This window comes from Astyanax mexicanus, chromosome 13 (genome assembly GCF_023375975.1).
Source record: "Astyanax mexicanus isolate ESR-SI-001 chromosome 13, AstMex3_surface, whole genome shotgun sequence".
Taxonomy (NCBI): domain Eukaryota; kingdom Metazoa; phylum Chordata; class Actinopteri; order Characiformes; family Acestrorhamphidae; genus Astyanax; species Astyanax mexicanus.
Window position 1 is genome coordinate 25,624,440 of NC_064420.1, and position 27,346 is coordinate 25,651,785.

The 27,346-nt window shown below is 36.6% G+C and overlaps 1 protein-coding gene across 1 annotated transcript; it reads right to left on the reverse strand.

Annotated features, from left to right (window-relative positions):
* Positions 1–419: 419 nt before the first annotated feature.
* Positions 420–27,346, reverse strand: txk (TXK tyrosine kinase). Its single transcript, XM_022677492.2, has 15 exons — positions 27,137–27,346; positions 20,092–20,140; positions 19,843–19,912; positions 19,510–19,703; positions 18,088–18,147; positions 17,939–17,993; positions 17,719–17,798; positions 15,890–16,017; positions 15,621–15,695; positions 9,380–9,551; positions 7,342–7,558; positions 6,117–6,181; positions 5,898–6,016; positions 4,359–4,516; positions 420–701 (listed from the first exon to the last, which is right to left on the reverse strand). The coding sequence occupies exons 1-15, from the start codon at positions 27,147–27,149 to the stop codon at positions 627–629; spliced, it is 1,530 nt and encodes a 509-aa protein (XP_022533213.2). The 5' UTR covers positions 27,150–27,346; the 3' UTR covers positions 420–626.

A 27,346-nucleotide genomic window follows, 5' to 3' on the forward strand; every position in this document is an offset into this window, starting at 1 on the left:
ATTGGCTTGCTCTCTCTGGGTGGGTAGATGGTGTTCTTTCTCCTCATCACTCACAGGGTGATGTTGATCAGCATGAGTCGTCTGTGAGCTGATGTATCAGAAACGAGTCGCTGTGCTTTCCTCCGAGCGCGCTGTGATGCTACTTGTCAATGCTACAGCAGCAGCAGCACGAAAAAGAAGCGGTGGCTGACTTCACATGTGTTGGAGGAGGCATGTGCTACCCTATGTCTTTACCCTCCTTGTGTTGTGGCATCACCAGTGATGGTGGATATACAGCTGAGGAAGAGTTGAGCAGCAGCTGAATAGGTGGGACAATTGGTCTAGCTAAATTGGTAGAAAAGTCCCCTTCATTTTTAATTTTCCTCTTGAAAAAAGGAGAATAAATACGTGTATAATAAGGAGAGTAGTGTAGCATAGCAAAAGGTTTCCATATGATTTTATTACAAAAATATACATATATACATAAAACTCTTTTATACATATTAACATATTTTACAGAGTAACGCTGTGAAAGAAACATAATGTTGAGTGATTTCTTGTGTGGAGTGGTGTACTTTAGTTTGAGTATCACTGCTGTTGGTGCTTGTTGTTGTTGTTGTTGTTGTTGTTGTTGTTGTTCCTTCCGGTTACAGCGTTAGTTCCTCAGCTGCCTCTCTAATGCTCTGAAGCAGCTCGGAGAAAGAGGGCCGACCCTGAGGTCTCTGAAAAGAAAAGAACAAAAAAATACACTAAAACTATTATAACTGAGTTCTTCTGCAACTGTTTTCAAAATTTCTATCTATCACCCATTTATATTCATTAATCCAACTATGACGAAAACATGATCTAAAATATGGAGAAGATTCAGGGTTCTAGGTGCTGTTACACTGTTACACTGCCATGCTACCATTCTTTAGTCTCAAAATATTTCACCTCATATTTTCGCCACTGAAGCCCTCACTCACTGCTGTTGTCCATTTTCCCTTCTCACAGTCTTTTTACCTTATTTGTGACGTAAAAGTCACATGAATTCTTAGCATTCTAAGCATCCGGGACCACTTTTATCTGGTTTAAAAAGAATGTGTGATGATTTAGGCCTAAACCAATTACACCTCTTGTCTAAGGGTATGGTGCCCCAATTCTTGTTGGGATAGATTAAAGGGGTAGGGTCTCCAAATGTAGATTTTTTTAGAGGCACACTTCAAATAGAAGATTGTGAGAAATCACCTGCAAAATGAAACCAAGAAATGAAATGAAAATGTTCTGTTATTAATTACACTAACCACTGCATTATCTTAGTTTAATATATATTATCATTTTAATGTATGCCCCTTTTCAGAGGGATCGGAGTATGCCTCGGGTGCTATGCCTCGGGTAGTTAAGTAAATGTACATTTACTTTGCTAAAATTCTACTCAAGTAAAAGTAAAAGGTACCCATCTAAAAATCTACTTAAGTAAAGATAAAAAGTACTCAATTTAAAATATACTTTGAGTAAAAGTTACATAGTTACTTTTAATTATTTAGTGTAAAAAGTACAACAAATCATAAATTAAATTGTTTTTAATTAAATATTATTTCACATAATAATTTAGACCTTTCAGGCAGTATTTGTTCAGACCAGCGCATAAAACATTTTCAAGAACAAGTGGCATAGGTTTCTTTGAGCCATTTTTTTCTTTACTGTTAAAAGTTATGGTCATATAGGTGACTATAAACTGTATTTTTACAGTTAATTTTTTACAGGTCATTGTTATATTTTAACTTGCAATTGCTATGCTTTAACTGCTATTTAAATGTTTTTTTTTATCATTCAACCAGATTGTTTAATGATAAAAATATTTTGTATTGCATGGGGATCGTATCCGTGCCAATTATTATTATTTTTTTCCCCAGCATTTTATTTTTTACTCAGTAATGGGGAGTTTTCCAATGTAGCGAAATAGATTACTTGTGTCAAAATGTACTTGAGTAAAAGTAAAATTACCTATTTTAAAAACTACTTTAAAAATTACAAATTACTCATAAACTCTACTCAATTACAGTAACTTAAGTAAATGTAATTCATTACTTTCCACCTCTGCTAACTAGCTAGCTACACTTCTTGATCCACTTTAAATATTACAGCAGCAGTTATTGAGGCAGATCCATTTAAAAAGGAGAACTCTAGTGTAAAATGGACTTGTAGTAAATGTGGGGTGTAGTAAAACATAAAAAAAGGCCAACATTTTGTCAAATAGACCATGCCCACTGAACCCCAGCATTCCAAAATACAGGGCTTTTAACTGATTATCTCAATGCTATGGATAGGGGCATAGCATTGCTTATGCAAGAAAAACTTTTGTTGGGGGAACTCAAAGTAGCTCCATACTTCATAGATAGAATTCTGAGGGCCCTGACATTTAAAACAAGGCATTGAGAACAGCCACAATAAGTTGACTTATGAGCACAAACAAATAGGTAGGACGGGAAAAAAAACAGATTGCAAAATGATTTCAGTGGGAATGCATGAATTCCAGCTGTTGCTAAAAATATCTCTATAGCTAATATTCATGTGTTTGCACTGAAATAAATTTGCAATTTATTTCCTTATCCTACCTGTTCATTTGTGCTCATCAAAAACTTCTTGTGAATTAATTTCAAGATTGCAGCACCTGGAGCCTGGAACTAGCTGAAGGTTCAGTGTGTATAAACAGTGTTTGTTAATAAACTACCTGTATTTCAAAATTCCCAGTGCCTCGTTTTAAATGTCAGGGCCCTCAGAATTCTACCAATGAAGTGTGGAGCTATTTTGAGCTTGTTTATGGTGTAAAAATTGTGATTTCTTTGCATGTGCAACATTATGCCCCTATCACTAGCATTGTAAACATGTTGGGAGCATCGGCTAAAAGTGCTGTATTTCAAAATGCTGGGGGTGAATGGAGGTGTGCTAAACAGCAAAATTCTGTACTTGTTATTATGTTTTACTACACAGCCGAACCATTTTACACTGGAGTTCTCCTTTAAAAAGGAACAGGAACTTTTTAAGAAGAAGCTAGCTCCCTTTCACAGAGGAATAAGGAGTGGACATTAACAAATAATTGTTGCTTTTAACCCTTGTGTGGTGTTCATATTTTTGTTACTCGTTTACTTTGTTTCTTGTATTTAATTCAGCATAATTAAGCAATTTTACATTAAAATGCTTTACACATGCTTACTTCACCTAAATTGCAAGCAATATAAACAGCTTACATGGTTAATATATTTGCCCTTTACCTTTCTTATGTTACATTTCTTTCAAAAAGTGCTACTCTTTTTTTATTAGTTTTTTAATAAAATGTAAAAGAAAATGAATTAAACTCAAGATATGAGTAGAAATTAGTTTACTTTCAAATTTACAAATGAAGCAATGTTTATTAGTCCTTGGCCAAACATACTGTATGTAATATAAATGTGTAGGGGGGGGGGGGGGTGTACAGTGTGTGTTTATCGAAAATGTGTTTTGATATATGTTTTTTCACAAAAAATTAGCCAATGCCAATGAGTTTGAGTTAGAAAAAATATTTTTTTAGTATCATTTGATGAAAAATGAAACCGGGTCCCACAGACCCAAACACCACACAAGGGTTAAAGAGATATGATGCTCTAAATGTAAATAGGTTGCTGAACTTTACTGCTATTACTGCTAACAGACTGGCAGGGTTGTCTGCAGTGCAACACTAGTAGCCTAGCGGCTAAAAAAGCAGTGTTCGTTAGGGCTGCAACTGATGATTATTTTAGTAGTCGACTAATCTGATGTTTATATTTTCGATTAATCGATTAGTCAACGATTATTTCTGCCATGTTCTCCATCTCTAAAAGCAATAAAAACAGCTAAACATGAGATTTAAAAGGCATTTAAATGTCTGGATGTTGTTTAAAAGTGGAAAGTACTGATATTTAGTAAGTAAATCTACAATCTGTTGTGTTTGGGCATTTTAGAGACACAAACTGAGTTGAATTTAAACTGTGAGTGAGCTGTTATCCATCTCACATTGCACTTCTAGGACTCTTACAAATTAACGATTAGTCGACAATGAAATTTGTAGTTGACAAATTTAAATATTATCGTTGCAGCCCTAGTGTTCGTATTTATTTATTTGTTTATTTATTTATTTAGATCAGACATCCGGTTGTTCCATTTCTTAAGGCAAGAGTTTTATCCACTTTTGGAGAGGAAACACTCCAAAACAAGGGGTAGAAGTAAAATTAGAAATGTGACTGGGCCATACATATGCAGTTAGCACCATGCTAACTGGTTGGTGCTAAGTTTCCCCTTTTTGCTAGCTGTTTATATCTTTTTGGGATTTGGAAACATTGATTTCTAACACTAAGTTTAAGGAGTGTTAGTGTGTGTGAGACCTCATGCCAGCACTGGAACATGATATTGTAGATGTTTGGGGGGGATTTTTGGGGTCTGTAGAGTCGTCCTCCCTCAGTGATCTCCTCCACCACTTCAGTGTTAGACCTGCTCCCAAACGGAATCTGACCTTCAGAGAAAACCTCCCACATCAACACACCTATAGACAGAACACACACACACACACACTATTCACTGACACATAGTGCTACATTAATTGTAGTTACACATAAACACCAGGTGGAGTGGAAACCCCAGTAAAGTAACCCGATAGTGTAAACAGTTGGTGATACATTACAGGAAACATAGTGTGGGTCAAGTTCACGGCTGGCAGCTTAGGATAACAGCTAAATGTTAAGTTTACTTAAGCATAGCAATTTATAATGAGCACTTAGCAACCACCTGGAATACCACAGCACCTTTCTGCTGTGACTTTTGTTACATAATAACCTTTACTGTAGCTCTTACAATGCTGTTAGGAAAGAGGAAATGATTCAGCCAGGTTAGGAAGCGCAGGTTAAACTGGTCCTTAAACAGGTGGAGGGTTAAACTATTTATAGAAAGTGGTGCTGGACCGATGCCAAGAAGAATGCAAGGAACCTTAGCCATTTTAACAATGGACTTTACTTTCTGCTGAGGTTAGAGAAGCATTACAGCTCTGTGAAGACAAACTTGAAAAGAGCGAGGAAGAGCTTTTTCCAATGAGCTGTCCATACGCTCAACTAGAACATCACATAGGACTACAATCACCATGTTTTCACCAATATCACCAATATCCAGCAGGTCTCATTACTTTACTACTTTACAAAACTGTAATTTCTAAAAAAAAAAAAGCGTAAAGCGCTTACGTTTATATACAGTAAGCATAGATTTCCAATAATTTTACCAGCACTTTTATCAGCAGCGCTAGCCACAGTTAGCAGCGCTTAGTGCTAGTAAATGCAGAGAGATAGCACTACACTGGAAGCATTAAGAGTTGCTTTACTGCTTTCTTATTATAAGGCATACTGATGATTTTTTTTTGGGAAAATTAAAGGATTTTAGGTGCATCTTATATACGGTAGTCGAATGTTAAGCTGGGAAGTTACAAAAGTGTAAATGTGCTGTGTGCAGAAGAAAGTGCTGCAGCAGTTCTACTACAGACAAAGGTTTTGTAAATTTCTGTTTTTATTTTCACTATACCTTTTTTAATGTTTTGTTATTTTTTTCCCCTGAAAAGTCCTTCCAGTACCATTTTTTACAATTAACTTCACTGGATTTTGTACCATTTCAGGTTATTTACTGGACCTGAAGAGCTTAAAAAGCTTACAATTAAACAGAAAAACTGGAAGTTCTAAAGATTTTAACTTGAAGTGTATCTTATCCTTCTTATTCTATCTGACATCTTTGTTTTAGCCCTATATTTTCTATAAAATGTTATTTTTATTTGTCATGTAGTTATCAAAGGGCAGTTATCAAAATGTTTCACTGCAAGCTGTACCATGTAAAAATTTGTATGTGACCAATAAATCTTTAAACTGAAACTCATCAGTGTTTCTCACCGAAAGACCAGACGTCAGACTTGCTGCTGTATTTTTGGAAGTGTATGACCTCAGGGGGAGACCAGCGCACCGGGAACTTACTGCCTGTAGAGCTGGTGTACGAATTATCCAGCACATACCTACAAACACAAACATTATAACCATCGGTTAAATATCAGGTGTGTCTTTATCTTTGTGTGTGTGAGAATGTGTTTGTTAGTCACTGCATTAAAGTATTACCTTGTCATTCCGAAGTCACAAACTTTTACAACATTCCTCTCATTCACCAGACAGTTCCGCGCTGCCTGCAGGAGACATATTAGCATATTACTTTAATTAGCATTCAAGCCTGCATCACTAGCTATAGTAGGAGAACCTTAATGTAGGACCCTTGGCTGAGAGGCATTCTGTGAGTGCCATTATCAGCCGGTAATGCACTGTAACCGAAGCTCTCCATGTATTACTCCACCACATACAGGTAACCTAGCAACGATGCAGCGCTTACCAGCCAAAAAGAGCAGTAATGGAACTATTTTAACTCAAGTTTTTATAACCAAACAGATTGTATTTTCTCATCCTCTTTAACTTACTTTTTTTTCAATAAGCAGCGAAAAAGGAACTGTGGTATAATCACAATAATACACTTGAGGTTCGTGCTATAACGTGTAATATTGGCACTGCTGTTGCACTGCTGATCTATGGCACTCGACCTGCGGCCTGCCAATAAAATAAAAGTAAAATTGAGTATATTTTATTGGTTGAACTTATTAATTCATATTAAAACTGTTACACGCTATCTCTTTTCTGTCTGTCTGTATTTAGTAGAATAAATTAGTCTTATATGTAAAATGAGTAGAATGAATTAGGTATAAATCAACATTTACATAATAAATTTGATCATAATCTACTTTAATTGAAGAAGAGTCAATTAGAATCAATAAGTATTAAGTACAATAGAATATTCCTAACTATTATAAAGATAGAATTGAGAAAATAAAATAGAGTTAAAGCAGAAATTGGGCAGCCTTCAAGAAGAAATGATAAGTGTCTGAGTACAATTCAGGGGACATGAAGTTGAACTGAAAAGTAGAGTAGAGAACTGATTTGAGTACAGTAAAACTGAGTAAAACTAAGTAGTGTTGAAATATATACACAGGAAATTTAAAAGTTGTTAAATCAACACTGTTAGTGTTAAATCAACACTTATTAGTGTTAAACTTTACACTCTCAGTGTTAATTTAACACTATCAGTGTTGATTTAACACTGCCAAATGTCCTGTGTATGATTAGAGCTGACTAGAAATATGTGGAATTGATAATAACTAATTTATAAGGGACTGATTAAAGTTGGGATAGAACATGTTTTGTTGATTAGAATGAAAATATACTATTTTATTATAATTTTAAATTGACGTTTAAGAGTAGAATGGATTAGAATTGGATAGAATTGCAGTAGAAAACTAACCAGATCTCTGTGGAGAAAGTTGTTGTCCTCTAGGTACTGCATTCCCTCACACACATCCTGGCACATGGCCAGCAGCCTCACACTGTGCAGTGTTTTAGCGTTCAGCTGCAGCACCTGGAGCAGACTGCCCTTCTCCATCAGCTCTGTCACAATACAGATCGGCCTCTGCACTGTACACACTCCATACAGCTGCACCAGCTTCGGGTGACACAGCCTCCTGCACACACACACACACACAAACACACACACACACACACAAACACAAACTCTGCTTGAACCCCAGCTTTGCACATATATGTAAACTTGAGTTCCAGTTGTAATAAAACGTTATCGTGCTCCAGGGGGGGGGGGGGGGGGGGGGAATTGAAGTATTATTAGTGTACAGTTATTAACAGAATCTTAAACAAAAGAAAAATCTTAATTTAAAATGTTGTGTAGTCCAAATACACTAGGGTTCCCCTTCTGAGAAACTGTCCCTTAAGAGTAGGGATTGGCGATATGGTCCTAAAGTAATATCACAATATTTCAGGCTATTTTTGAGATGATGATATTCTTTGCGGTATGATAAAGCATTGACAATTGTATGGAATGAATTTTGTGCCAAAAGTTTTACACAAAAAAATAAAATCCGCAATCAAATCATGAGACACAAAAATAAAAGCAAAGACTGGCAAACTCCTAACTGAAATAATTTTCAAATAACTGCAAAGGATAATAAAGTAACCAAGAATATTTAAAAATATATATTTGCTATATATTTTCGAATTTGCAACATACAGTTTTTGCTTTTGATTCTTATTTTTGGATTTTTTTGGATTTTTTTTTTTTGGTGTAAAACGTTTGGCACAAAATTCACTTCATTCAATTGTTAATTAATTTCAAGAATATACTAATGAATGAAATAAATATAACCTTTCAATAGTTTCAGAAAAAATGAAAAATCTACAAGCATTTATTTATTTTAGAAACAGTAGCTTTATAAGACCATTACTATTAATAAAATATTAATTGTGTAACAACATAAAAATGTATATATATATAGTGCATGTAATCAGCAAACAAACTGTTTAAAGTAAATACAATTAATTTCAAAATACAGAATAGACTGAATTCAAGATTATCGCAAGTTATTGTGTCATAATTTTTGGCGGAATATTTTTGCATTAAATACGATATGAAACATGCCTAAAACAGAGAAATAAGCAATAATCAGCATGATTATTACAGTAATCCTAATTTATTAGTTATTGCCTCCTAATCCAAATCCTAAACACAAAAAGAGAAAACTGTAGTGCAACTTTAGGCTCGAGGCATGTCACCCTGAAACAGGAAATGTGCAGCACACACACATACACACCTTTAATCCAACATTTAATAAACTATGCCCTGAGCTCTCTTCTATCTGTCACGCTCAGAGGTGAGAGCTTTCTTCTTTATATTCACAGGAAGTGGTCATCAGCCTTGGTGTGTGTGTGTCTGTGTCTGGGTGTGTGTGTTTCACCTCTCTTTCCTCTCTTCTATCTCGCTTTTCACACTTTTTTTCTTCCCCCTCACTTTTTCCATTGTCTTACTAAACTTTCCACTGTGTGTGAGTGTGTGTTGCGTCAGTCATGAGCTGTTTAATATGTGTAATTTCAGCTAAACTCCAAACATTTGACCTCTTTTTGTGCTGATCTGCATTTCGGGGCTGTGTGTGTGGGCTGTACACTGGAACTGTGGGTATTTTGTATAGGCCTAGCATGTGTGTGTGTGAGTGTGTGTGTTAGTTTTAGACTTCCCCCTCCCCATTACGGTCTATATCGTTGTTGCTTTTATCATTTATCTGAGTCATTTCAGCGAAGCAGCTGCTTCTACACTGAACAGATGTGTCATGATGAATGGACTAAAAGATCTTTTTACATTGACTTCCTGTTTTTTTAATTGTGAAACTGATATTTTGTAGTTACCAAATGATGTTGTGGACTAACAGTGAAGGTGACAGTATGCAAAGCATACTTTTAGTGTGTGTGTGTGTGTGTGTGTGTGTGTTATATCTCACGTCATGATCTTGGCTTCCTCTATGAAGTCCTCCTCAGACATGGACCCCTCGTTAATCACTTTAATGGCCACTCGGCAGAGCGCCCTCCACTTCCCCAGCTTGACCACTCCGAACTGTCCACTGCCCAGCTCCTTCATAAACGTCAGCTCAGACGGGTTAATCTCCCACTTGTCTGCACACAAACAAACATCACTGTAATTATAACAGTGTCAAATAATGGGCCATTTATGCACCAGTCAATTGCGGATCTTGCTGCTGGATTTAGGATGTGTTATATAAAATAAAACTACTGTTCCCGTACTGCGCCGTTAAAATAACAATCTGCCAAAGTCAGAGCACATCTGGCTCCTAAAGGGATTCGCAACTGCCATGCTGTATTTACTTCACGTTACGTCATGGTTTATTTCAAACCCATGATTAGTTCAGAGAATTGGTACATGCCAATTTGCACGCTTTGAGCCGAGCAAAGGCTGACATGCCCTAAACCAAGCTGCACGGTCCGCGGTTGACGGTTGGCCTACTGATCTACTTAGGGTGCTTTCACACCTGAAAATCCATACCGTGGTCCGAACCAAGGTTCATGTGTTTGCTACATTGTGTATATTTGGTTCGCTTATTTTCGTTTTCACACTGCAGTTTAGGGAGCACACCAAAGACCTTTGTGTGATACTCCTACATCCTTTCATCATCACTTACGTATCGATGCGTTTTCCTTAACTTGACGCTGATTGGTTTTAGAAGGACATGCATCTGACGTTGGCGTGTTCACAATTCAGCGGGAAGCCTTTCCAGAATAAGGATAAAATGTATTAACAGATTTATTTAGTCTATATCGTAGTTAGTAGCTGCTATTGTGTTTTTATACCTGCAGCAGCAACTTCCGGCACAGTACTCTAGGTTAGTTCAAATTCGCCAAACGAACATGCTTGTCCTGAAGCAACTGTATCCGCGGTTCATTTTTCCTGCTTTTCCGGTGATTTTTCTTCTTCTGCTGCCGTTGCTGAGGAACGCCTGCTCAGCTTCCTGTAATTGGTCCGGAAGTTCGAACCATCCAGAAAAGCGCTTTCACACTGCAGGTGAACCGGATCATGGTTCAGAAGATCCGGACCGAGACCACCTCTCTTGGTCGGACCAAAATCTGGTCCTTTGGTCCGGACCGTGGTTTGAGGCCCCTTTCACACCTGCTACTTTGGTTCGGACCAAACTGAGGGCGTTTTCACACCAGCACTGTTTGGTCCGGTTAAAATGAACTCTGGTCCGTTTGTAACTTTAGTGCGGTTCGATTGAGCAGGTGTGAAAACAGTAATCGCACTCGGGTGAGGATCAAAAGAACCGGACCGAGACCAACTAGAGGAGGGGATCTCGGTCCGGTACCAAACGAACTCTGGAGCAGTTCGCTTTGGTGAGAACGTGATCCGGTCTCGATCCAACCCAGCTATTAAATATAGTCCATTTATTTGAGCTAAACGGCAGATAAGACGCAGTCTAAACTGATATATTAGCCAGATAACGCTAATTACCACAGCTAAGAACAAATGCTGCATTCACTGCTCATGGTCGCGTGACTCTGTTTACTATGTTTACATCTGCGCTGCACATAGAAACGCTGTGTTTCAGCGTTCAGTGTAAAAACACATATATGCGCTGGAACACAGAATCTTCTCGCTATATTTCCTTTTTTTGTATATGTATATTTACTTCCACGCCAGACCACGCTCTTACCAATCACAGGACACAGCCTGCTTGCGTGTTTATTGGTGCGCATTTTGGTGCGTTTACATTTATGCCTGTGTGAAACCAGACTAAACAAAGGGAGAAAATGCTCTAAGTAAACTCATCAACTGATTCGGACCAGAGAAACGAACTACAGGTGTGAAAACGCCCTGAAAAGTCCGAAAGTCCGGACCAAACGAGGCAGGTGTGAAAGCACCCTTATTTAATTAACCCATTAATATATACAGTAGCATTATAATTCATACATACAACAACATTATTACAGTGAGTGGGTTTACACGCACTCCATGAACTGATAAATGCATATCTGATGAACACTTTACTTGAATTGGGTAATCAGACGATGTAAAAACTCAAAGTTTACATAACCAGGTCAGTACTCGTATTTGTGATTTGTAACCAGCCAAAAGTCTAACGGAAAAGGATGTTACATAACCATCAGGTAAAAAACTAACTTTGAAGTGTTTTAACACATTGAACTGCAATATTAACATACATTACATCAGCTGGAAGATGAATATTGTTTAAATCCTTCAGATCTCAATTTTTTCCCTACACTGTCAAGTTTTAAATCTAGTCTCAGTCCTCATTAATATTCCCTGGCTTTAATGTAATTTATGTCTTGTTTTTTTATATGTGTTTAATCCTAATACTGTGAAGTTTTATGTTTTTATCTGTGCAGCACTTTGGTGAACTGGCATTGTGTTAAATTTACTCTATGAATAAATAAACATTGACATTAATATCTCCCGGGTGACGAGTTAAAAAAGCTGCTCGCTTATTTCCGGTACAAGAGTCTGTTTTCTAGCAGACTGAGAGATCAATATACTGAGAGATCAGAGAATATTGCAATTAAGACTATACAAGAACAAAGTAATTTAATTTTAGTAAATTAATTTTAAAAAATTTTAAAAACTCAAAATGCACTGTTCCAAGTTCTCATGCATAACAGAGATTCAAACATTTTATAGGTTATAAAGAACTGCAAATGGTCATTTTTTTATTTGCAGCATTAAGTGGTCACATTTACTAAAATCAAAAGCTATTTCAATCAAAAACAACTTAACAGGCCAAGTTACATGTTAACATAGGACCCTTCTTTGATATCACCTTTGAACTTGAGTTTTTGGAGAGTTTCTGCTTCAATTTCTTTGCATGATGTCAGAATAGCCTCCCAGAGCTGCTGTTTTGAGGTGAACTGTCTCATAGATCTATTGCTTGAGAAAACTCATAAAAGTTTTTTTTTTATGGTTAAAAAACAAACCAATAGCAACCAATGACACAGAGGTGTTTTTTGCAGCATGAGATGATTTAGAGACAGTTCTTTTCTTGTCATTTTCACACCTACCAGCTTTTTTCAGCATCCTTTTTCTTTCGCATATTGCTTTCGCATATTCCTGTGGCCTGCTTTGTAATGAGGAACATTGCAGTTTTTTTATAAAAAAAAACAGTTATCATTGGGAGGTTTGTTTAATAACTTTGGATATATACTTAATGGGCCATGACTTATACTTTTATTATACAGACTGTCATTTGCACTAACCATTTAGAACCATTTAGCATCCGTTTCTGCTTGTGAGCTCTGGTTAAGGGTGGCCAAATAGTAGGTTAAAGCACCACAGCAAGCTTTTAAATGATCCTACACCTTGAGGTTCACTGGACTCCAGAGGCACCAGCAGCTTCAAATACCTGTTTGCTGGTTTGTAAAGGCATTTTAGCAGCTGCTCTCTTAATCTGATGAACCTGCCTGGCAGAAACCTTCCTCATTTTGCCTTTATCTGCACAAACCCATCTGTGCTCTGAATCATCCACACATTTCTTCACAGTACGATGATCAGTTCTTGTGAAATCTAATCTAATCTAATGTTTTCATACCTTGTCTAAGGCACTGCACTATTTCATGCTTTTCAGCAGCAGAGAGATTATTTTTCTTTTCCATATTGCTTGAAACCTGGGGCCTGCTTAATAATGTGGAACATTGCAGTAAAAAAAAAATACTTTTATCATTGGTAGGTATGTTTAATAAAATTGCATATCGTCGCTGTCCAATAAAAAACACTTATCTCCAAAACAGCAACTTTACAGGAGAGAGAAAAAACCTTGTAAACTTTCAATGGAAGTCAATGTAAAAAGAGTTTATTTCACATCATTTGGAAGAGTTTCTATTGGTCCGTTCATCAAGCAATTTTGGCACAGTGTAAGAGACAGTTTGTCTGTTCAAATTATGTAGTAAACTAAAAATCGTCAAAAATGGAGATAAGTGTTTTTCATAGGACAGCAACGATATATACTTAATGGGCCATGACTTATACTTTTATTATACTGACTGTCATTTGCATTGACCATTTAGGAAACCATTCAGAACCATTTAGGAAAAGCTGAGAAAATATCACTTGCATAATAATTTTGGACACAGTGTAAACCTATAAAATGTTCAGAAAAAGGCGAGGCAATTGATATCACCCCTTTTCCATACTGTATGAATATATCTGGTGAAAATCTGTATTCTGAGAGTTGTGTTTGTGTTTCAGTGCAGTAACATTTCAATTAAAGAAATGTTCTCTTTTAGTTTATTTCACAGTGAAATAGAAAACTATAATAACTTAGACCCACCAGTTACCACAGAGTGGTACCCTCATAGATCCCACCCTCATAGATCTTTTGCTTGAGAAAACTCAATGGTTCTCCTTTTATGGTTAAAAAAAACAAACCAATAGCAGCCAATGACCGCATAAGATAATTTTGGACAGTTCTTTTTCAGTTCATTTTCACACCTTCAGGAACCCTAAAAGGGCCACCAGCACTCTCACCATGGTAACGGCCCAAAACACAACTTTGCCCCCTCTTTGCTGCTGTTGCAGCCTTGTTGAGACATGGTGGCCATCCACCAACCATCCACTACTCCATCCATCTGCACCATCCAGGGTTGCACAACACTCATCAACAAACAAGACTGTTTGGAAAATAGTTTTCATGTATTTCTGGGCCACTGCATCCATTTCTGCTTGTGAGCTCTGGTTAAGGGTGGCCGAATAGTAGGTTAATGCACCACAGCAAGCCTTTGAAGGATCCTACACTTTGAGGTTTGCTGGACTCCAGAGGCACCAGCAGCTTCAATTATCTGTTTGCTGGTTTGTAACGGCATTTTATCAGCTGCTGTCACATATTAGCCTGTGTCTGTCCTGTGTTTTTCCCCTCATTTGTTCCCTTGTGCTCCTGTCATGTTCCCAGCCATGTGCTTCTGTTCTGTTTTGGTCCCTGTCTCCGCCCTAGCCATGCCCTAGTCATTAGTGTTGTCACCTTGTGTCTTGTTTGTAACCCCGCCCCCTCGTTACCTGTCTTCACCCTCCTTGTGTATAAATAGCCCCTTGTATGAGTGTTTGCTTGTGGAGTCTTTTGTATCTATGTGACTGTATATTTGTGAGTAGAGTTTGTGTTACGTGTTACTTAGAATCCTTTTTGTTACTATGATCTTGGTCTGTTGTTTTTGTATTTTCTAGTTATTCTTTGTTTAAAGTTAGAGTTCTAGTTTAATTAGTTTTTCTTGCATTTGTCTAAGTTTAATCCTTATCCTAGTCTTGTTTTTTTGTAAGTTTTTCATACGTTTTTTGCATTACCCGTGTTTTGTTTTCTGTATTTATTTTTCTTGTTTATTTAATAAATGTAATTATTTATCTGCATTTACGTCCATCCTCTCCATCCCTCTCATCCGTGACAGCTGCTCTCTTAATCCGATGAACCTGTCTGGCAGAAACCTTCCTCATTTTGCCTTTATCTGCACAAACCCGTCTGTGCTCTAAATCAGCCACAAGTCTCTTCACAGTATGATGATCACGCTTAAGTTTTTGTGAAATATCTAATGTTTTCATACCTTGTCCAAGGCACTTTAACTATTTGATGCTTTTCAGCAGCAGAGAAATCCTTTTTCTTTTCCATATTGCTTGAAACCTGTGGCCTGCTTAATAATGTGGAACAGTGCATTTTGAGTTTTTTATCTAAACAATACTGTTATCATTGGAAGGGTTGTTTAATAAAATTGGATGTATACTTAATAGGTCATGACTTAGAAATTACATTGCCTTTCATTTGCATTGACCATTTAGGAAACCATTTAGGACCACTTCTCCATACTGTATAAATATTTCTGCTGAAAATTTGTATTCTGAGAGTATTGTTTGTGCTTCAGTGCAGTAATATTTCCATTAAAGAAGAAACCTTTTCCTTTTTCCTCTTCAAATGATATTCTTGTTTAATTTGTTTTTCAGCCATTATCTATTGTCTAAGTTTATTTCACTGTGAAATAGAAAACTTATAGAAATATAACTTAGACCCACCAGTTACAACAGAGTGGGTGTAACTGACACAAATGAGCAATATTATCACAATATTATGTACAGTAAGTATATTTTAAACATGTATCTAGCACTACATAACCAAAACAGCGTTAGTGAAGCCTTGATATTTATTAAAGTGTGTGTGTAGGTGTGTGTGTGTGTTTGTGTGTTACCTGAGCTAAATCCCGCAGTAGCAGGGAGACACTTTCCCATTGGGCCAACAGGATAACGCAACCTTGATACAAGACCTGTCCGGCAGAATAAAGAAATAATTAAAATGAATAAATTATAGTAGAAATTCTACTATAATTCCAGAATATTAATAAACAGTCATTAGGTTCATAATAAATATATCAGTATAAAAGAGGGATTGATGTGCAGGTTAGAACAAAGTACTGGAGTGTGAGTGTGGCGTGTAGTCTGGAGAAGTTCCGCAGATTACCTGCAGCATTGTGCTGGTGGTACCGGATGACCTCAGGAATGGAGCTGAACACATAATTTTCAGCCAGGAAGAATTTCCCTGCTTCTGTCCTCTTTATCTGGTAGTGCCTCACGTCTCCCGTGCCCAAACTGACCAATCAATCAAGAAATCTATCACTTTATCAATACAACAGATCATTCAGACCTGCCAACAAATCACCCCCAAAATGTCCAGTCCACAACAAACACAACAATTTAGATTATAAACAATATTTGGCATTTTTCAAACATTGTATATGTTTCTAGCCTATGCTTCTTAAAGGATATTAACTGGTTACTCAATATACTAATGGAAACTATGTATGTAAGGTTTTTTTAATTGACTTGAAACAAACAAAACATTAAAATCACCAATGCGAAAAACAAACAGTATGTGCAAACCATGTGACCTTCCAGATGTTCTTAATAATTTAATAATACACACTTACGTGTAAATAAAAGAATATCAATGTTTGTTAGTGTAGTGTGGAGTTATAATAGTGTAGGGCGCTGGTGTAGTGTGGGGTAATAATAGTTTAGAGTGCTAGTGTAGTGTAGTATAATAATAGTGTAGAGCAGGGGTGTCCAAACTACGGCCCACAGGCCATTTGCGGCCCGTTTCCTTTTTTGGAGCGGCCCGCGAGATATTTTAGAAATAGAATGTAAGTTGGCCCACAAAGAGTCTAAAAGCGGATAGGGTGTGCATTTCTAGCGCAGAAAAACGGGCCAAAGAGTCTAAAAGCGGAGATGGTGTGCATTTCTAGCACAGAAAAACGAGCCAAAGAGTCTAAAAGCGGAGAGAGTGCGCATTTCTAGCGCGGAAAAACGGACCAAAGAGTCTAAAAGCGGAGAGAGTGCGCATTTCTAGCGCAGAAAAACGGACCAAAGAGTCTAAAAGCAGAGAGAGTGCGCATTTCTATCTCAGAAAAACGGGCCAAAGAGTCTAAAAGCGGAGAGAGTGTGCATTTCTAGAGCAGAAAAACGGGGCAAAGAGTCTAAAAGCAGAGAGAGTGCGCGTTTCTAGTGCAGAAAAACGGGCCAAAGAGTCTAAAAGCGGAGAGAGTGCACATTTCTAGAGCAGAAAAACGGGGCAAAGAGTCTAAAAGCGGAGAGAGTGCGCATTTTTAGTGCAGAAAAACGGGCCAAAGAGTCTAAAACTTGCCGTAATTAAGGAGTTTATTATTAAGAGACATCATGAAATAAAACATCAATTTTAAAAATCTTAGTTTACACAACACTGTCATAGATAAAGATAGTAAGTCAAGTCAAATGGTGTGTAAATGAAATAAAAAAAATTTATTATTTAAAGTGGTATATTTCATTATTTGTTTTATTACAGAGTGTGGCCCGTGACTTCAAATATATTTCTCCCTCTGGCCCCCAACAAATGTGTAGTGTAATAATAGTGTAGTGTAGTGTAATAATAGTGTAGTATGATAGTGTAGTGTGATAGTGTAATAAGAGTGTAGTGTAGTGTAAAAGTGTAGTAAAGTGTAATAATAGTGTAGTGTAGTGTAATAATAGTGTAGTATGATAGTGTAGTGTAGTGTAATAATAGTGTAGTATGATAGTGTAGTGTAGTGTGATAGTGTAATAATAGTGTAGTGTAGTGTAATAATAGTGTAGTATGATAGTGTAGTGTAGTGTGATTGTGTAATAAAAGTGTATTGTAGTGTAATAATAGTGTGGCGTGTAAACGAGTGTGTGTGTGTGAGAGACAGGGACCCATTATGCAAAATGCATACATGCTCAGGTCTGGATCCTTTATTCATGTATTAGTTGTATTATCCTTTAATCATGTGCTGTTTTTACCTCAGTGCTTTAGTGTAGACGGACACGGTGTAGCTGTTGGGCTGACTGGACTCTCTCACAATGAATCCACCATCTCTTTCCTTTACACACACAAACATACACACACAAACATACACACATGAGAGAGGAGAGATTAGACACAACTAAACAGTGAAAGTCTTAGTGGGGTGTTTCTAATAAAATGGCCAGGGATTGTGTTCACATTGATATATGCACTCACCTCCTGCCTCAGTAAAGTTTCAGCTTCAGATCTGTTAATGTTCTTGCAGTACCACCTAATAAATAATACCTTCATTAATGAACACACCTGTGGATATACAGACAATGAGTGTGTGTGTGTGTGTGTGTGTGTGGGTGTCTGATACTCACTCATTTGCTTCAATGTTGTTTATTCCTGTGACATAGTTGCTGGGAATAAAGCCCTTATTCCTGATACAAAGAAAAACTCCAATCAGAGTTTTATATTTATATTTCATACAGTACAGGCCAAAGGTTTGGACATACCTTCTCATTCAATGCGTTTTCTTGATTTTAATGACTATTTACATTGTAGATTCTCACTGAGGGCATCAAAACTATGAATGAACACATGTGGAGTTTTATGTACTTAACAAAAAAAAAGACCTGGCCTCCACAGTCACTGGACCTGAATCCAAACCCAACAGTGCCCAAACCCAACTTTTACATCAACAATAAACAGAATATAAATGACCTGTTCAAACTCCTTCACACAGGTCAGTTTCCTCTGCTGAGAAGTGCAGAAAAGCTGCGCCGTTAAAATACTAATCCACCAAATTCAGAAAGCACCAGGCTCTTAAAGGGAATGGCAAGTGACATGCTGATTGGTTTATTTCATGTTACACCCAAAACACATCCATGATTTATAAATAGAATTAGAACATGCCTTTTGCCCTGTTTGCTAAAATAGGGCCTTCAATGTCTACTCCAGAGACTGTAAAAAAGATGGACGCCGCCGTGTCTCCATTCCCATTCATTCAATGAAAATGAAGCCAAAACCTTCCGCCATGTTGGCGATCCTGACACCCGAGTCTGCGCAGTAGAGACCAGAGGAGGGAGAAAGACTGTGGAGAGACAGCCTACTCATTTAAATAACCCCGCCCCTGAGGGCTGCCTCGACAGAGCTCACACAGTAGGTCACAGGCTGTTCCCACCCATACAGTCATTGGTCCACACCTTTTTTGAATAGAGCTGATTTTATAGAGCAATGTAATTTTACATTGCACATTTTTTTGTTTATATATATCGCAATATTAAACAATGGTGGACCCATGAGGTCACCAGCCCTGCCACCATCCACGCGTCTCGCGTCCGGATTGATCAAGATGAAAAATCGTAAATTTAGCTGTAACTGGAAATATCTGCTCTAAACTGCGCTGGACTGAGGTGCACAGTTTTTTACAAGTACGTGAAGCGAGGTAACCGCATGGTAACCAAGGTAACCACATGGCCTTAATCCACATGGCTGGACACATGCGTTTACAAGCAAGGTTACCTCATGTTTACTCCTGCCCCCCACCCCTCGCCCTCCCCCACGCACTTCTCAGGCAGAATGAGCCTGTCACAGACACGTAGACAATGCTGTGTATATACTTCTTGTTTCAAGAACTAAACTATTGCAACATGACATCTTTGATTTAATTGCCTTTAGTGACATTGCACATCTTGCAATATGACTATATGCGATATATTGTGCAGCCCAAGTAAACACTTATATGTAATATGTCTTATATACATTATATATTATATATAGAGACACACAGCAGTACTGACCCATGTTTGTCCTGAACCCTCCACCACAGCTGGTCCTGTTTGTGTAGGACGGTGTACTCCTCCCCCTTTATGAGGTTCAGGTCGTAACTCTCGCTGGGTTCGAAGTCGTACAGAGCCACCACCTTCTGCTGCTCTCCTTCATCATCCTCATTCACAGGAGGAGGCTGGGGAAGCTTCTTCGTCAAACGCTCTGGCTGAGGTGAGAGCATTCAGAACAGATCAGAGAGCAAATGAACACCTTTCACATGCGCATCAGTACTGCAAACTCTAAAAGCATGAGGTGGAAATGAATGGATAGATGGATGAATGAATGAATAATGAAGGAGTGCATACTCTGTTGGTGTAGCCTGGAGGTTTAATAAACTCTTCACTTTTCGAGTTCAGATCTACTCGAGTGCTGGTACTGAGAGAGAGAGAAAGAGAGATAAAGAACACAATTACATAGGAAGAGGGTTAGATTTATGGGTAAATGGTGGTTAAATAAATGAATGGATGGACAGACAGATGGATGGATGAATGTGAATGCTAGTTTAGACTGTTCTGCAGTTTTTCTCACGCATTAAGGGAAATGAAATCTCTTACCGGGTCTCTACAGCACAACAGCAGCAGAAGATTGAATAGATGGAATGACCTAAAGAGAGAAAGAAAAAGAGAAAGAAAGAGAAAAAGAAAGAGACAGCGAGAAAAGGGCATCAGAACAAGCCTTAGCTAAAAACCACATTGGCATTGGATTACGTCTTGCACCCCTGCCGTTAAAATTTATGAATATACAGCTCTGTAAAAAAATAAGAGACCACTTAAGAATTATGAGTTTCTTTGACTTTACCTTATTGAAAACCTTTGGAATATAATCAAGGGGAAGATAAATGATCTCAAGGCATCAAACCAAGCTGAACTGCTTGAATTTTTGCACCAGGAGTGGCATAAAGTTATTCAAAAGCAGTATGTAAGACTGGTGGAGGAGAACATGCCAAGATGCATGAAAACCGTGATTAAAAACCAGGGTTTTTCCTTAAAATATGGATTTCTGAACTCCTAAAACTTTATGAACTTGTTTTCTTTGCATTATATAAAGTCTAAAAGCTCTGCATCTTTTAAACAAATGCTCTAAATTACAGTATTTTATTTGGAATTTGGGGAAAATGTTGTTTGTAGTTTATAGAATAAAACAACAATGTTCATTTTACTCAAACATATTCCTATAAATAGTAAAATCAGAGAAACTGATTCAGAAACTGAAGTGTTCTCTTTATTTTTTCCAGAGCTGTATCTACACTGATGTGACGTGTGTTTGGGTAAATATCTGGCGTGTTTTTATCTTGGCATCAGAAAACACAGATGTGCAACTGACTGATTAAACCCTGACAACAGTCATCAGCCAGCCGCCCAATCCTATCTTAGCCATGCAGGAGCGCTGTATGGTACACCCCCACTCATTAAGACACACACATACAAACAGATGCACTGCACCACACAAACACAACTTTTACCTCAACAATAAACATAATAAATAATAAAATAACATTGCTGTTTCCTTAAATGACCGGCTGACGTGCCTTCACAGCATGAACACGCAGGTCAGCATCTTCTGCTGAGAAGCTCGAAAGTTAATTATTATATTTATAATATATCATAATTACCAATGCACGAAAGTCAGAGCACCCCTGGCTCTTAAAGGGAATGACTACTGGCACACTGATTGGTTTATTTCACATTACGCCCAAAACACAGCCCATGAATACTTAAGAGAATTAGTACATGCTGTACAAGTCAATGAATTTTTTGCTTTCTCACGATACCAAAGACACACGGACGTGGTCAAAACCAATCTGCGTGATGAGTAATTGTAAAGATCGCTAAAATACGGCCCCTAATGTTAACCATGACCAAAAGCCACTTGTGTGATGGCAGCATTAAGGCACAAAAGGACACTGAGATCTTATAGAAAAACATGCTGCCTTTAAAATCACATCTTTTGCTGGGATGTTCATGTATTTTTTAACAAGACAATGCAAAAGCACACATTGCCGTATCAGAAAATTTACAGACAGTTTTAAAGCACACATTTGACAATGACAACCCAGTACTGTTTCACACCTTTAATTGAGCTGTCAACCGTGCACCGTGCAGCTTGATTCACGGCTTGGCAGTGTGTCTTTGCTATTGTAACGACGGGGAAAGTATGCCTTGCATGCATACATGAGCAAAAGGCATGAACTTATTCTCTTAATCATTCAGGCTCTGCCTGTGATGGTTGCGAGCCAAGATGGGCGAGGCCATAAATAATAATTCACGGTTTGACGTAGACAAATGCTTTTCCTGATCAACTTGTTTTTCTGAATATTTTTGTTTACTAAATACTGCAGACAATGGAGGATGAAGAAGAGTTTCATGTGCAGCATCATATACAACTCAGAGAGACCTATGGTATTTCACTAAGAACAAGTAAAAGTGAAGAAAGTAACTTTCTTCTTTGAAAGAAGTAGCTGATGTCTTGTGAACTAGTTTAAAGGTCAAAGCTTTAGTTACAAATTTCTCCTGGACGCTTCCGGGCTCCAGGCTTGTCAGTGTACTTTTACTATTGTAACGACAGGGAAAGTTTGCCTTGCACGCATAAATGTGCAAAATTATTATTAATTGGGGGTTTTGGGGTAATGTGAAATAACCCACTCATTGTATCACTTGGCACCAAATGTGGTCTGACTTTGGGGAATTGCTATTTCAATGGCGCAGATACCTGGATATGGCCAACACTCTCAGAAGAAGATTAATGATTTTCAGTCATGAATTAGCAAACTTTGCAAAATTGTATTTCACAAAGAACAAGTAAAAGTGAAGGAAGTAACTTTCTTCTTTGAAAGAAGTAGCTGATGTCTTGTGAACTAGTTTAAAGGTCAAAGCTTTAGTTACAAATTTCTCCTGGACGCCTCCAACCAGAACAATAATTTAGTAAGTTAAATTCCATCCCCAGCTCACCAGATATAACCTCATTACTTATTTACCAAACCAGGTGTGGTAGTGTGGGCTGTGTGGTAAAAGGTGCGTCTGTTTGAATAGCAGGATGTTGAAAAAAGGATGCACGTCCAGTGCAAGTTTGGAGTTTCCCCAGCCTGTGCTCTTTTCTTGCGCATACAAAAATAGAAATAAAAGACATACATTTTAATACTTTCACACAGCTGTTTATTAAGTTGCTCACAGCAGGTTTACCCCTTCATTCGGTTAGAACTACCACATGGAGTAATAAAGAAGAAGTAACTTTACTTAGTCAAATTTGGGGGGCAAGTCATAGGGAGTTTAGATCGCCCATGATTCAACAAAAAAAATCTTTGATATTTGACGTAATAATTCAATACATTGGGATACAATTGTGATTGTATATACCATGTGAAAAATATGATATATTGTGTAATATTATTACTATCCCACCCCTACTATGGAAATGTTTAATTCTAAAATATAGAAATAACACTGCTTTCTAGGACTGGGCAATATTAAAAAAAAAACTAGAAATTCTTAAAATGTATGAGCAATTCTCTATTATGATTACGATTTTTTTGTAAACAGACAGCACCATTTAAAGTGATATGCAACCTATTGTCTCCTTTACATTCATTTTATTTATTTTTTTAATGAAAAGCCCTCAGCCTTACATGCAGCGTTTATGTTAAACACAGTGCAAACATAACCTTCTCGTATTTCAGTTAAATATATATATATATATATGTAAAGTTCTTTACAGATTTCTGACAGAAGCAAATGTCTATCTACCAAGATACCCCCTGACAGCTTCTATACATAAAGATGTACAATCTCAGTTATCCTGTTTTTGTAATGTTAAAATCACATTAAAACAGTCATTTGCTTAATCAAATTAATTCAATTAATCTCCCTGTCCTACTACTTTATTTTTGAAAGTTATTAGTATTTATTCTAATATTAGTGTTTTACTAATAAAACATAAATAAACACTTACTGCACTGAAAAGCATTTTTCATTTTAATTTTTTCACGTTTTAAAAGCTTTTGCATGGTGCTGTATTTTTGTGCATGAAATGAAGTTGAGCAGATACAACATGAAATATCTTGGATTCATAATGTCTGCAATTAAATTTGATTTGCATTTCCAATAATGTTCCATTATTTTTCCCCTGATTTAACTAATTAAATAAAAATATTTTTGTATTTTTTTTGTGTGTATATACTAACACTGCACTTCTGACTGGACTGGGGTTTTAGGAATGATGAAAAGGAGAAAAGCAGAAACAGCCAAGTCTATAAGAACCCGACTAGTCTTGTTTTCAGGGAATCTGATGTTTCTTAGAAATCTGGATATAATACAGAGCTTTTGTGTGTGTGTGTGTGTGTGTGTGTTTCCATCATTTCCACTGTCGGGAAATCCCGAATACTTTTATTTAGGTTATCACCCACACAAACCTGCTTGGCATTCATACACACACATACACACACGTGTTGGATGTGAGCCCAAACCAAAGTTATACACCAGAGTTTACAGTATGCTTAACCATGTGTTACAGGCCTGAAATGCAGGAATGAATGTACAGCACTGTGCAGATGTTTTAGGAACCTGAACGTATCATTTAAACCCATTCCTCTCAGCAATAAGAGTGTAATAATAAGTGTTTCTGCTTGCAAAACTCTAGATCACATAAGAATGAATGCAATTGAACTAGAGTTTTTTCTTTTGAAGAAAGTAGCTGATGTCTTGTAAACTAGCTTAAAGATTTAAAACATTTAGTTACAAATTTCAGCTGAGCGCAGAAAGATCATGATAAGAATTTAAGAAGTCTATTATATTAACAGTGGATGGACAGCAAAATTCAGCCCAAATATAAATACGTCTGTTATATTTTAACACACTCTGTGGCATCAATCAGTAAAACCACAATTTTGTATTTTTTGAGCAGCTTCTCAGCATCGCTGGTCTTCTCTCTGTACTCCACATTTCAGCAAAAACGCAAAAAAAAAAAAAAGAAATGGTCTCATTAAGAAAAATCCTAAACTTCCCAATCTCTTATATAGTATAGTATTGTGCTTTATAAGTTTATTATAGAAAGTAAATCATTCATACTTTTCTGTGTTAAATCTAATACAAGTAATTATACTTTCATTTATCATGTTATAAAGTTTGTTATTATACAAGATTTTAAATAAACTTTGTTGTAAAGTATATTATTCTAGCTATTATAGCCTATTTAATCTGTCTCTAGTAGATATATAATAGAAAATGAGAACAGTGTAAATTTTTCTTTTGCTATAACAGCAAAAAAGTAGAACCCTGGTGTGATAATTAGGGGTGTGTGATATGGCATATCGATATTTCAGGGTATAATATCGTTCACGACATTTAAAAACGTTGGCGATATTATTGCGCATGATGTGATATAATTAGGCACACCCCTATTAGTTATACATCTTCATGAAATATACTGTATATTATACTATATCATGCTGTTCACAACTTTAGTTTAATCATGATCTAAAGTACACCTTAAAACCTTATGTTTTGCTTGAAAAAAAAGGTCACACACACATATTTAATTTAGATTACAAATGATTCAAAATATTTTTCTGTGCAGAGCTGCACAGGCTTGTATGGTAGACACTAGTCATGATGTGTGCCTCTCTTCTCACCTTGATGCGCCCATCTCTCTGGAACAGGGTAAATCTGGACTCATCAGACCATATCACCTTCTTCCATTGTTCCAGAGTCCAACATTTTTTATACTCCATAGTAAGTTGCTAGTAAAAAAAAGCTGTTTTTTCCCGTTACCCTCACTGATAAATGGATTTCTTAAGGCTACACAGCTGTTTAGTCCCAATCATTTGAGTCCCTTTCGCATTGTGTGTGTGGAAATGCTCTTACTTTCACCTTTAAACATATTCCTAATGTAGTTCTAGTGTTTTCCGTTTTCTATCATTTTGATTTCAGCTAATGTTTAAGTGATTGTCTCCATCAAAGATAATTTTTCAACCTTGCCCTTCCAATTTTTAATAACACGTTCTTAATAGTTCATAACCCGATTTTAGTCATTTCAGCATCTAATCTCCTTATACGTTTTCTCTGCTTGATGCACGCTGATAATCTGACTGTTCTGGAACAGATTTAAATGTTTTCTGTGACCACAAAGGATGTGTGTTTTGATAGTAAGAAGCTACTCACTGCATTAGTTAGGGTTAAATAACTTGTATACCAGCTGAAAAATAATAATCACTCATGCAGTAATTATCTAATGGGTGGCTTTTACCTGCTTTTATTTGTTTAGTAAAATCCAGGTGGTGACCTTTTTTTCTTTTTTTTTTGGTCAGGCAGTGTATATCGTTGCTGTCCAATGAAAAACAAGTATCTCCATTTTTGTAGATTTTTAGTTTACTACATAATTTGAACAGACAAAACATTTCTTGATGAACAGACCAATAGAAATACTTATAAATGACCTGAAATAAACTCTTTTTACATTGACTTCCATTCAAAGTTTACAAGCTTTTTTCTCTCTCCTGTAAAGTTGCTGTTTTGGAGAAACCTGTTTTTTACTGGACAGCAACGTTATTATTATTATTATATGTTTCTGAATCATGTTATAAAGCATAATATCATACATTTTAACTTTATACTTTATCATGCTCTGTTGTACTATTTGCAATTTGTTGTACAATTTGCATCTTACAATTTCCTTACAGTTAAAATGCACATTATCCAAATGCCTATACTATATGTATATAGTAACATAAACATCTGCATTAAGTAATTTATATTTGAACAAATTCTATATACAATTCTATATATTTTTTATATTTATTCTGTCTTTTTTGCAACTGTGGGGAATTACGTACCTAAATTTTCATTGTTATCACCTGTACACCTGTGTTACTGTGACGTAACAATAAAATATAAAAAAAAATTAATAATGTATTTCAAAATATATTATAATACTTTACTTTACAACTTCATTCAACTTTATTTTATAAACTACAGTAAATCTTCGCTGTCCAATGAAAAACAGGTTTCTTCAAAACAGCAGCTTTACAGGAGAGAGAAAAAAAAACCTTCTAAACTTTCAATGGAAGTCAATCTAAAAAGAGTTTATTTCAGGTCATTTTGAAGTATTTCTATTGGTCCGTTCATCAACACATTTTGGCACAATGTAAGGGATGGTTTGTCTGTTCATATAACTTTACTTCATAAAGTACATTATAATATAATAATCTGATACGTAACTATAAGCTTCATCATTTATTGTTTTAAAGTATATATTATACTTTACCGAGTATGTTTTTATACTGTATTGAGTTATTTTAAAATAAATGTCATGAAGAATATATAACACTTTACTTGAGTGTGCTGTTATAGTAAAGTTTAGAACTTTATCATGCTTTTTTGTATAGTGTATGATTATACTTTACTAATGTATGTAGTTTATTATAATTTATGGTACTGTTGTGATTACTACTAAAGTATTGCATTATAATATACAGAATAAAAAAAGTCATTGTGTGAGTATTAACAGGTTGATTTTGCTTTTCTGAACAGTTTTGCATGTTATTGATCACACACACACACACACAAAGACACACACAAACACACAAAATTTTTTATAAGGTGTACTTACTGGACTCGATCATCTTCACCCCAGTGAGAGGTCCTCATAACAGCGTGTGTGATAAGCGGCCAGTCATCTAACTGAGTGTGTGTGTCTGTGCAGCTGAATGAAGGATGTGTGTGTGTGTGTGTGTGTGTGTGTGTGTGTGTGTGTGTCTATACAGCTGAGGGATGGGTGTGTTTCAGTCATACACTCACAGAGGCTTGATGTGTGTGTGTG

Bases quoted from the DNA above. Each gene is read 5' to 3' on its own strand.
- txk (XM_022677492.2), bottom strand. The intron at 19,913-20,091 runs GTAAGAGATTTC...TCTCTCTCTCAG, and splicing joins TGTTGTGCTGTAGAGACCCG to TACCAGCACTCGAGTAGATC. The intron at 702-4,358 runs GTCTCACACACA...TTTTCTTTTCAG, and splicing joins TGTTCCAGTGCTGGCATGAG to AGACCTCAGGGTCGGCCCTC.